This window comes from Ailuropoda melanoleuca, chromosome 8, assembly GCF_002007445.2.
Source record: "Ailuropoda melanoleuca isolate Jingjing chromosome 8, ASM200744v2, whole genome shotgun sequence".
Classification (NCBI taxonomy): domain Eukaryota; kingdom Metazoa; phylum Chordata; class Mammalia; order Carnivora; family Ursidae; genus Ailuropoda; species Ailuropoda melanoleuca.
The window spans coordinates 25,563,204-25,573,084 of NC_048225.1; the positions used below are offsets into that span (position 1 = coordinate 25,563,204).

The following is a 9,881-nucleotide window of genomic DNA, read 5'->3' on the forward strand; positions in this document are numbered from 1 at the left end:
TTTCACTACTAAATTATGGGTTGGATGTTGTAAGAAGATAACCATTTGCCATTATACTTGACCAGTGATTATTTATGTTAGTTGGGGGGGGGGGAAGAACAAAAAATCCACAACAGCTGATGAATAAAATCATTTGTTTGCCTGGAATGCATTAAAAGAACATGTGTTTTTGTTTTGCTTTGGGTAGATTAATTATTATTCTTGGAGCTGAATTGAATTTTTTTTTCCTAAGCACATATCTGTATGATTGGAAGTCACATGAAGACTGGAGATGTTGAAAGGGGTCAAAGTTTGCTGTCTTCATATGCGTGGAGGGCCAGTATGTGGGAAAAGACAACTTGTACTGAACGTTCCCCCAGAGCAAACACCCTGAACAGCATGAAAGCTGCAGCTCAGGACAGGGTAGACTTTCTGACAGAGGAGTTAAGACATAATGAGATGATGTGCAGGAACTATGTACGTACTTGTTGTCATTAGGGGTGGGTTACCATTATTGTCTGGAGGAGGAATTACACTGTGGGACAAGTGATGGAAGAAACGATCTCTTTTGTTGGTGGGGCTTAAGGCTGTCTTAAAATTTTCTAAAGCCAGAGAGGAGTATTCATTATGAAATGACATGAGCAAAGTAGTAGTCCCTCAGACCAGCACTGAGAAGGAAAATGCCTAGTAAGAGACACGGAGAGAATTCAGGGTAGGGCTCTCAAATTTGGAGCACTTGGGAGGTTCTATGGAATATTCTGCCCCTGAGCAACACTAATCAATACATTCCCAAACCTGGCTGCACCTCAAAAATCACTTGTGCTGCTTTTTAAATAGATTCTGATAGACGCTGATAGATCTGAATGAGAATTTACAAAAATGCCCTCTTCGGGTAATTGGGAGACAGTCTATTCTAAAGCCAGTTTTAGGGAGCCACTGCTGTAATTGAACTCACCCTCTGATACATGAACCCCTTCTTATCATCTCTACCGAGTAGTTCCTACTTCTGTGCTTAAACACCTCTAGGAATGAGGAACCTGGTACCTTCTGAGATATTATATATATATATATATAATATGAAATATAATATATATATATGAGGGTGTGTATATATATATACATATATATATATAAACTTCCTTCCTAAACGAAGTACAAAAGATACTAGTAATTAAAAAAGGAAAGAAAGAAATTAACAGGGAAGTTTGGAAAGATGATTTCTGGACAAGATTCTATATTGGGAACCACTGAAAAATACAACCCTCAGTATCCGAAGAACCCTGAGATTCTAGGATTGTTTGCACAGATACTAAACAGAAGCCAACTTTGCTTTACAAATGATCTTCCGACCATTCACATATAGATTCTTGTCGAACTGAACATAGTAAATGAAAAGTAGCCTCTCTCCCTTAGAATACTAGCTTCATTGACTCCGCTTTCCAATCCCATTCCCAGCCCAGAGTGGGTGACCGTAATTCTAATCCTGTTACCTTCACCGTGTAGAGTGTATATGGGTGGAATCCAGTGCCACTGTGCTCCCGAGCAGTAATGGTACCAGTGATACGAAGGTTCTGGATGACAACTGGGCCATCTGGACTGGTCAGGGGCTCAAAGCTGAAGGTGGCTGAGCTGAGAGGACCGGTTGGAGAGGAGGAAAGGAGAACCTGCGGCAGACTAGGATCTACAGAGCTCACACCATTGGTGAGATCCTTCTCTAAGCATGAGGATCGTGGGGGGCAGGTCCTTTCTGGATCTGTCAGCAAAGCTGTAAGAGAGGTGCCATCTCCTTGCTCTACTTCCTTGTCTGCTGGGTCAATGTGGATCTCTGGGCAGGAAGTCAGCATGGAGACCAGCAACCCTGTCTCTGTTTCTGTTCCTGGACCCTCCTCGGCCTCTGCTCCTTCAATTCCTCCCTCAACATCCTTAGACTCCAGAGACTGGGGACCCTCCAGGGCACACAGAGCATCCTGGATCCTGTCAGAGAGGAAGTTGCCGGGGGTCATGAGCATGATGGTTTCCTTGCTCAGTTCAGACAATGGAGACTCCAGCTCTGTGTCTTCACATAAGAACAAAGGGCCTCGAATATCTGGCTGTAGGAAATGAGATGAGTTGTTTCCTACTTTCCTTTCTTCTGGGACTCCACCCAATTCTCCCTCTGTGGCTTCATGGCCTTCTTCAACTTCTGGGGAGTGGTGGGAAGGCCCGTCAGGCTCATTACAGCTCAGCAGCACCGGCGCTGCTGCTGGAGAAGGGGCTCTTACTTCTGGCGGGCTCTGTACCTCAACAATCAGTGGCAGAGATGTGGGCACTGAGGGCTTTTCCAGGGCACTGGCTGGGGAGGTTGGTTTAACCACTGCTGTTGGATTACTTCTGGCCTTGGAAAAGATGCCCACAAGTACAAGGTGGATCCAGTCAGGATCTGACAGCTTGCTGATCAGTGGTAAGATTACATTGCAAGTAATGAGTTCCACCACTACATGGCGCCCAGTCCGGGTCTCCAAGTGGGGCTTTGGCACTAGTCCTTGAAGCAACAAATTTACAATGCCACGTGTATAGCTGACCTCAGTGCTGGAGCTCTGTACAGCAGGGTGTGGGGCAGTAGCTAGGCAATAAGCCTCCCAGAGCTGGGAGGGCTCAACTGTACCACTCTGCTTCCCAGCCAGGGCTTCCTTCGCCTGAATATAGCTCTGCAGGTGACAACCGCAGAGAGTCAGAACCTTCTGGGCAAGAGCATGACTGTCCACCATGCCCATCCTCCTCCGGAGCTCCTGGACCAACCCTCTCATAGCTGCCTCCATTTCTTCCTCAAAGGCTGGCTCCTGGCTCACTGAGCGATACCAGGATGACACAAAGTCCCGAATAATCATTTGGATGGTGCGGTCGATCTCCTGTTCCAGTTGCCTCTCTGCCTCAGGGTTTGGAGGGCAGGTGGCCACTGGGATGAAGCGTTCCAGGTGCAGTCGACCCGAAGCCCCCACAATGGCGTTTGAGCCCAGCCATCCTCCCAGCACCGCTAGCAAAGCAGACAGAAGGCACAGGAGCCACACATTGACCAGAAAGTGGATGACCAGGAGCCAGCCGAGCACGATCCCCACAGCCATCAGCTTCGGGCTACTCAGCAGGTCATTGAGGTTCCAGCTGAACCCAGCTGGAGCCTCTCGTAACGAGGACACTGTCTCTGCCTTCATGGCTGAAAGGGGCAGATGGCTACCCAGACGATCGCCCTCTTTCTACTTCACTTGAATTAGGGAATGGGACGTTAACTGTGTACGGAGACGAGGATATCTAGGGTGCTATTCAGGGCCCCGGGCGGCGGCGGGTCTCTGGGCCCTCGGCGTCTTACACGCACTGCAAAGCGACAGAGGCGGCTCTGTTTCTGCCCCCAGCTCCAGCCCCTTCCAGCAAAGACGCCGCCCTTGAAGAAGACTCGGCTGCCTTCATAATCCCGAGGTCGGAGAGCCTCCGCGCTGCCTGGGGAGGGAGGGGCAGGGCCTACGGAGCCCCTCACCCAACACTTACAGACGCCGAGGACCAGGTCATACACCGATGGGGGGCGCGCCCAGACCGAGCCCCGATGTGCGGGGTACTCAACGGTGTCTTCACTGCTGCCCTCGGAGGAACCCTCCGCCGGGCTACGGCCCCCCGGGCAACTGCGATCACCAGCCCGGCTTCTGTTACGGCTGCCGGCCGGCGGCCGCCGGCGACAGCTTCCGGGTCGACGTCGGCGGAGCGGGGCATGCTGGGAGAGCGGCCGCGAGCCCCGAGTCGCGGCACTGCGCTGCGCGCGGCTCCCCCTGGTGGTAAGGAACGGCCGTGACAGCACCAGCGGAAAGTGGTCTCCCAAGCTGTGCTTGCAGAACCCGTGCTCAAAGGTGAGCCAAAGTTCCCAAAGGGGTGTGGAGCAGAGACCGGTCTTGCAGGCACTAATCCTCGAAGACTGAGACTTCTAGCTTTAGTTATTAAATGAAGTCGGCCAACACTTCTTACTGCTTAGGCGGACTCTCAGTAATCCAGTTTATTTTAATCCTACGTGGGTATTTTTTCATTGGCCCCATATATTTTAACATTTACCCCACTTTCTCCAGCGCCCCCACTGCAGTCCCCAATACACAGCTCACCTACCTTGTTCTCAGAAATTTCAGAACACAAGGCGTACAATATTAATACGGAGATAGATTTATTCCTTAAATTTCATATACTGTATAACAAAGTCATAGTTGTGATTTGGGGGCTATTTGCTGGTGGCATTACCCAAGCAATCAGATATTTTGAGCATCTGCTGTATTCAATCACTGTGAATAGGTACTGTGGACTAATAGAGCAGTCCTTGTCCTCAAGGACCTGGCAGCTAATTGAGGAGACAAGTTCCTGAATCATGAATGGATAACTAATAATGCAAGTCAGTATGGTATATAGTAAAATGCAAAGTCTTATAGGTATTCAGGGGAAGGACAGATCACTGGGGGTTGCAGTGGTTTAGAGGGAACCTCACAGAAAGAGTAGCCTTTATGTTGGATCTTCAAGGGTAAGAGTTGGTTTCTAACCCCCTCCATGTCGTCTTGCCCTTTTTTCCCAAATATATAGGAAAAGAAGGCAGAAGTAGGGATGTATTTTCAGACAATCCTCAAATATATTTGCTTTGAAATCTATCCAGACAGAATTACCTACAGGAAGATTGAATACCTGACAGTAGAGCTGACCATGTGTAAGAATCTGTCAATGTCACGTGAAGCCCATATTGGTCCCTAGGAGCTCTGCCTGCAATGTGGCTATCCTTTTTATTTTGGCTCAGGATGCATGTCATTTGTATAGAGTTGTTTATGATTGCTCATCTTCAGCTTTTTCTATGATGTTAGCAGGCTTCATTATAGCATTAGTTCCCAGATGTTTAGGGGAATCTTCAGGCAAACTCCAACCAAAACTGTGCCAACAAGAAGCAAACAAATAGTCTCTAATTTCTACTGTTGGGGCAAAGATTTTTTTTAATACAAAAGGAACCATCCTTTAGATGTGAAGCATAGTTAATGCCTATCAATTCTAATACAAACAGTTTGATTTAGGATCAGAACGTCCACAAAGCTAACTGGACACATCCCTGAGATGCCAGAATGTGGTCCAGTGTTTCCAGGGCACAGAACACTTCACTGCTGCTCTCCTTCTCACAAAAAAGGAATATAAGAAGTGGGTGCTGCCCCCTTTATCCTCCCAGACCATTTCATTGTCCTCAGTTAGAGGGACAGTTAGACCACAGTGATGCTCTGGAGAAATGCCCCTGCCGCTTAGCAAAAAATCTGAAGATTTTCCTGCGATAGTTCACAGAGAAAGTTTACTCTGCAGCATAATCTGGACTGTTCAGGGCAGTAAGAAACTGACCTTGTAAGTGGGCGCTGTGCCACCTGACCAGATGGTCTGGAGCACGGAGGTAGCCAAGAGTGCCTTCCTGATTCTGAAGTGGATTTGATGAAATAGGGCTCTCAGATGAACATGCCAGTGCACTTGCCATTTTGACTGGAGTGAGTTTCTGCCTAAAGATCTGGGACCAGCCTTAGTCTCCAAGCAGATTAATCACAGGGAGGAGGTGAGAGGCACAACTGATGTTTGGTGGTGGTGATGGTGTGTGTATGCGGTGGGAGGAGGCTTGCTGTCTCTCCACATCACTCACCATCTCACTAGGTCCTTCCTACTTTTCTTCTTACCATTTCTTAAAACATTAAGGGCAAAGTGCTAGAGTGTTGGAGATAACAAGACAAATAAGACACAGTAATTCACCTCAAGGGACTCTCAGTCTAGTTGAAGGAGAAAGACACATGAATCAATGTAACCAAACTTTATCACGTGTGGTATGACAGTTGCAGTAGAAGTACGTATAATGAAATGGGAACACGAAGGAGGGGTGGTCAACCAGGGAATTGGGTGGTGTCAATAAAGTCTTCGTAGAAAGTTGGAAAATGTTGGAAAAAGATTAAGAAGTAAGTAAGTTATTTTAAGTGAATGGAGGATGGAGAGGGCAAGGGGAAGAGAGAGGGAAGGTCCGTTAGGCAGAGGCAGCAGAGAGAAATAACCAGGGATGGTGAGAGCAAGGGGGACTGCAGCAAGGGGTCATGCTGGGGGCAGCTCATGCCACACCTCAATTTTCTTTCAAAAATTGAAGTCAAGGTAACTTACTAAAGAGAGAAGTAGTGATGGGGCTTCTGACTTTTTTGGAATTATTGCTCCGAGGAACAGAAGGAGCTCCTGAAGGTCATGTAAAGAGTAAAGAGGGACTGAGGACCTAACTCAGGTTAGGACCTTGATGTCTTAAGAAGAGAGATGTCAACGTTTAAAATCATCATATCTATGTGTCTAGGAAAGGAAATGTAGCCAGAGAGAGAACATCAATTGTGAGAATAGGGTTCATTGTACGGAAAGAGACTGAGTGATCCTGAAAGCTTGTGGTTAGAGGTTGGTCTGTCCGAGCCTGTGTTAGTTTCCTATCGCTGCTCTATCAAATTACTGTAAACTTAGTGGTTGCAGCAATGTGAGTTTTTTTCCTCACAGTTCTGAGCGTCATAAATCGAAACCCGGTTGGCAGGGATGTGTTCTTTCTGGAGGTTCTAAGGGAGAACCTGCTTTCTTGCCCTTTCCAGCTTTGAGAGGCTGCCTGCCTTCTGTTGCACGTGGCCTCCCATCACACTGACCTCGGCTTCTGTAGTCACTCCTTCTCTCACTCTAACCCTTCTGCGTGTTTCTTATAAAGACCTTGTGATTATATTGAGCCCTCCTACATAACCCAAGGTTATCTTCTGATCTCAAGGTTCTTAAGTTCATCACATCTGCAAAGGTTCTTTTGCCATAAAAGGTAACACAGTTGCAGGCTCGGGGGATTAGAATGTGGACATCTCTGAGGGTCATTATTCAATTTTGTACAGAGCCAAAATATCCGGATATGAAAATATTTTTGTGACGATGAAGTCTGGGTGTGGCCAAGTAATGAGTTCCTGAAGTAAGATGTAGATAACATGTTGGGGCTGAGGAAGAAATTTTGAATCTGTTTTTGAGAAGGATGATCTACATGTCATTGGAAGTCACTGATGTTATGGCCGTGAGGACAGGGGTCTTGGTACAAAAGTTCTCGATAAATGAGGAAGATGACCAGAAGTGGATGGGTGGTGTAATGAGAAGAGTGGATTGTGGTAATACCAAATTAGGAGGGGTAAATTTTTCATGAATTGGAAAACAGGTTATTTGGAAGAATCCATAAAGAACGGCCTAAGATACGGTGTTGTAGACTAAATAGCCACCAGAGGGCAGCAGGGAGTATGGCATCTTAAGGGGAAATTGCATCTCCTGTATTGATTGATTCATTCATCCATTCATATATCCGTTCATCCATTCATCCATCAGGCATTTAAACTAGGTGCTGGGAATTCAAAGATGGACTTTGTATGGCTGCTCTTCTTAAAGGATTCACAATCTTGTACAAGAGACACAGGCACTGACACAATATTAAAAGTGCTGTAAAAGGAGTATGTCAAAATACGGGAACACAGAGAATTTGGAAGAGTTTCACAGAAGAGGTGACAACTGAGTTAGCCTTGATGGGTGGGTTAAATTTCTCATGAAGACGAGGAACAGGTCATTCCAGGAGTAAGGAAAACATGAGGCACGCTGAAGAAACTCCTGTATCACTTTGCTAGAACTCTTATAACAAAATACCACAGACTGAATGGTTTTAACAATAGAAATTGATTTTCTCCAAGTTCTAGAGGTTGGAAGTCCAAGATTAGGATGTTGGCAGGGTTGGTTTCTCCTGAAGCCTCTCTCATTGGCTTGCAGATGGCTCTCTTCTTGCTGTGTCTTCACATGGTCTTTCCTTTGTGTATGTGCCTTCCTGGTGTGTCTCTCTCTTTTAAAGACACCACTCATATAGGATTAGGGGCCACCCATATAACCTCATTTAACTTTAATCACTGCTTTAAATTTCTTTTAGTCAGGTTTCTCCAGAGAAACAGAACCAGTATATATGCACACACGCACACACACGCACACACACACACGCACACGTAGATGTAGATTGATTATGAGGAACTGGCTCATGCCAGTGAGGCTGAGAAGTCCTACGATCTGCCGTTGGCAAGCTAGATACCCAGGAAAGCCAGTGGTATCATTCAGTCCAAGTCTGCCGGCCTGAGAACTAGGGGAGTCGATTATGTAAATCCCAGTCCAAAGGCTGGAGAAGATGGAATGAGATGTCCCAGCTCGATCTTTGAGGCAGGAAAAAAAAAAAAAAAGGTGAATTCCTTCTTCTTTCACCTCTTGTACTATTCAGACCCTCAAAGGATTGTATGATGCCTGCCTCCCTTTGGAAAGGCAATCTACTGAGTCCAGTGATTCAAATACTAATCTCTTCCAGAAACACCCTCATAGACACACCCAGACATAATGTTTAACATGGGCACCCTGAGGCCAGCCAAAATGCCACGCAAAATTAACCACTACAAGGCTTTATTCCAAAACACAGTCATATTATGAGGTGTACTGGGGGTGAAGACTTCACCATATGAATTCTGGGGAGACACAAATCTGTCCGTAATAGCTCCTTTCTGTCTGTGTGTTATATGGATGGTCACATTTTGATGACCAGGATACTGAGAAGGAGGATGATAGTTTTAATAGTTGCCACCATTTGCTTTCATGGCATACAAAAATAAAAATAACATTGAACTACAAGTCAAGGAGACATAGACTTAAGTCTCACACGTGACTGCACATGATACTACGTGCTCTAATAGGTCCTCGTACTGTACAACCACTGGATCTTGAATAGAAACACTTTTTGGTGAATTGATGGGCTCATAAGAGGAGAAGAAGTCGGTGATGAGTTCAAAGTACGTTATCCTGTCCCTCTCCCCAAACCAGAGAGAACAGAAAACAAACTCTGAGATGAAGGAAGAATGGGAGTAGTGGACAGGGTGGCCCTAAGTGCAGATGTCCTCAGCAGGGCTGTAATCCATGTTCTCAGCCTTGTTCCAGGAGAAGGAGGTAGAACTGAGCCCCTGACTCCTGTCTTGGCCACAGTCCTTGAGGAGGTTCCAGGCCAGTGGCTTTCCCCAGCTCCTGGAAGACACAGATGTAAATCCTTCCTGGACGAAAATGTTCTCATTTTAAGCCCCCTGAATTACCTCACATTTAATATAGACTGAATATGAATTCCAAAGTCATCAAGTATAAGGGAAGGCATGCCACCCTGAGTGAGAATCAGAAGAAATAACAAACAGATCAGATTTAGACCACCAGGACTGTAGGAATGGAAATTAACTGATACTTATCTGTGTATGAACTCTAAAGAAATGAACCATAAATATGACCTAACAGTGACAGATGATCAAATATGGCCATATAGATTTAAAAAAAAATAGCCAAAGAGAATTTCTATAAATGCAAAAAAAAAAAAAAAACAAAAAACAAAACAAAACCCAAACTGCTGAAGGAGTTCAGAGCATGCTCCCCAAAATATGCCACTTTGGCATATGGGTTATTTTGAGCTAAATGAAAAAAAAAAGCCTAAAGTAAAGTTTAATTTTCCCCATTTATAAAGGAAATTTACACTTAAAAATGAAATTTCCATTAGTAAATGTACCTGTACCAGGAAGAGAGCTACTCCCAGAGTCAACTTTTTTTCCACCTAAGAGACTCTTCACCATATAACATGGCAATCTTGACTTACTATCTATTTCCTCCTCTCTCCTTCCCACACTTTGCCTCCCCACCTGCAGAAGCCTGAAACCCCTCTCCCTTTTCCTTAGCTCAGGATGGTATATAAGTCTCAATCATCTGGCTGCCTCCTTGAGTCTCATGTTTTTATGAAACTCCCATGCGCACATATGTAATTAAAATGTTTTTTCCCTGTTAATCTCTTTTAT

The 9,881-nt window shown here is 45.6% G+C and overlaps 1 protein-coding gene across 4 annotated transcripts in view; it reads right to left on the reverse strand.

Annotated features, from left to right (window-relative positions):
- SNX19 (sorting nexin 19) overlaps positions 1-3,693 on the reverse strand; it is a 48,583-nt gene extending 44,890 nt beyond the window's left edge. For 3 of the 4 annotated variants that reach the window (XM_019796767.2, XM_002912682.4, XM_034666096.1), the window contains exon 1: positions 1,470-3,693. In XM_019796767.2, coding sequence (XP_019652326.1) covers positions 1,470-3,167 — 1,698 coding nt within the window. In that variant the 5' untranslated portion in view covers positions 3,168-3,693. The remainder of the gene's footprint in view (positions 1-1,469) is intronic. The other variant, XM_011221509.3, reaches the window with a different exon arrangement.
- Between the last annotated feature and the right edge of the window lie 6,188 nt (positions 3,694-9,881).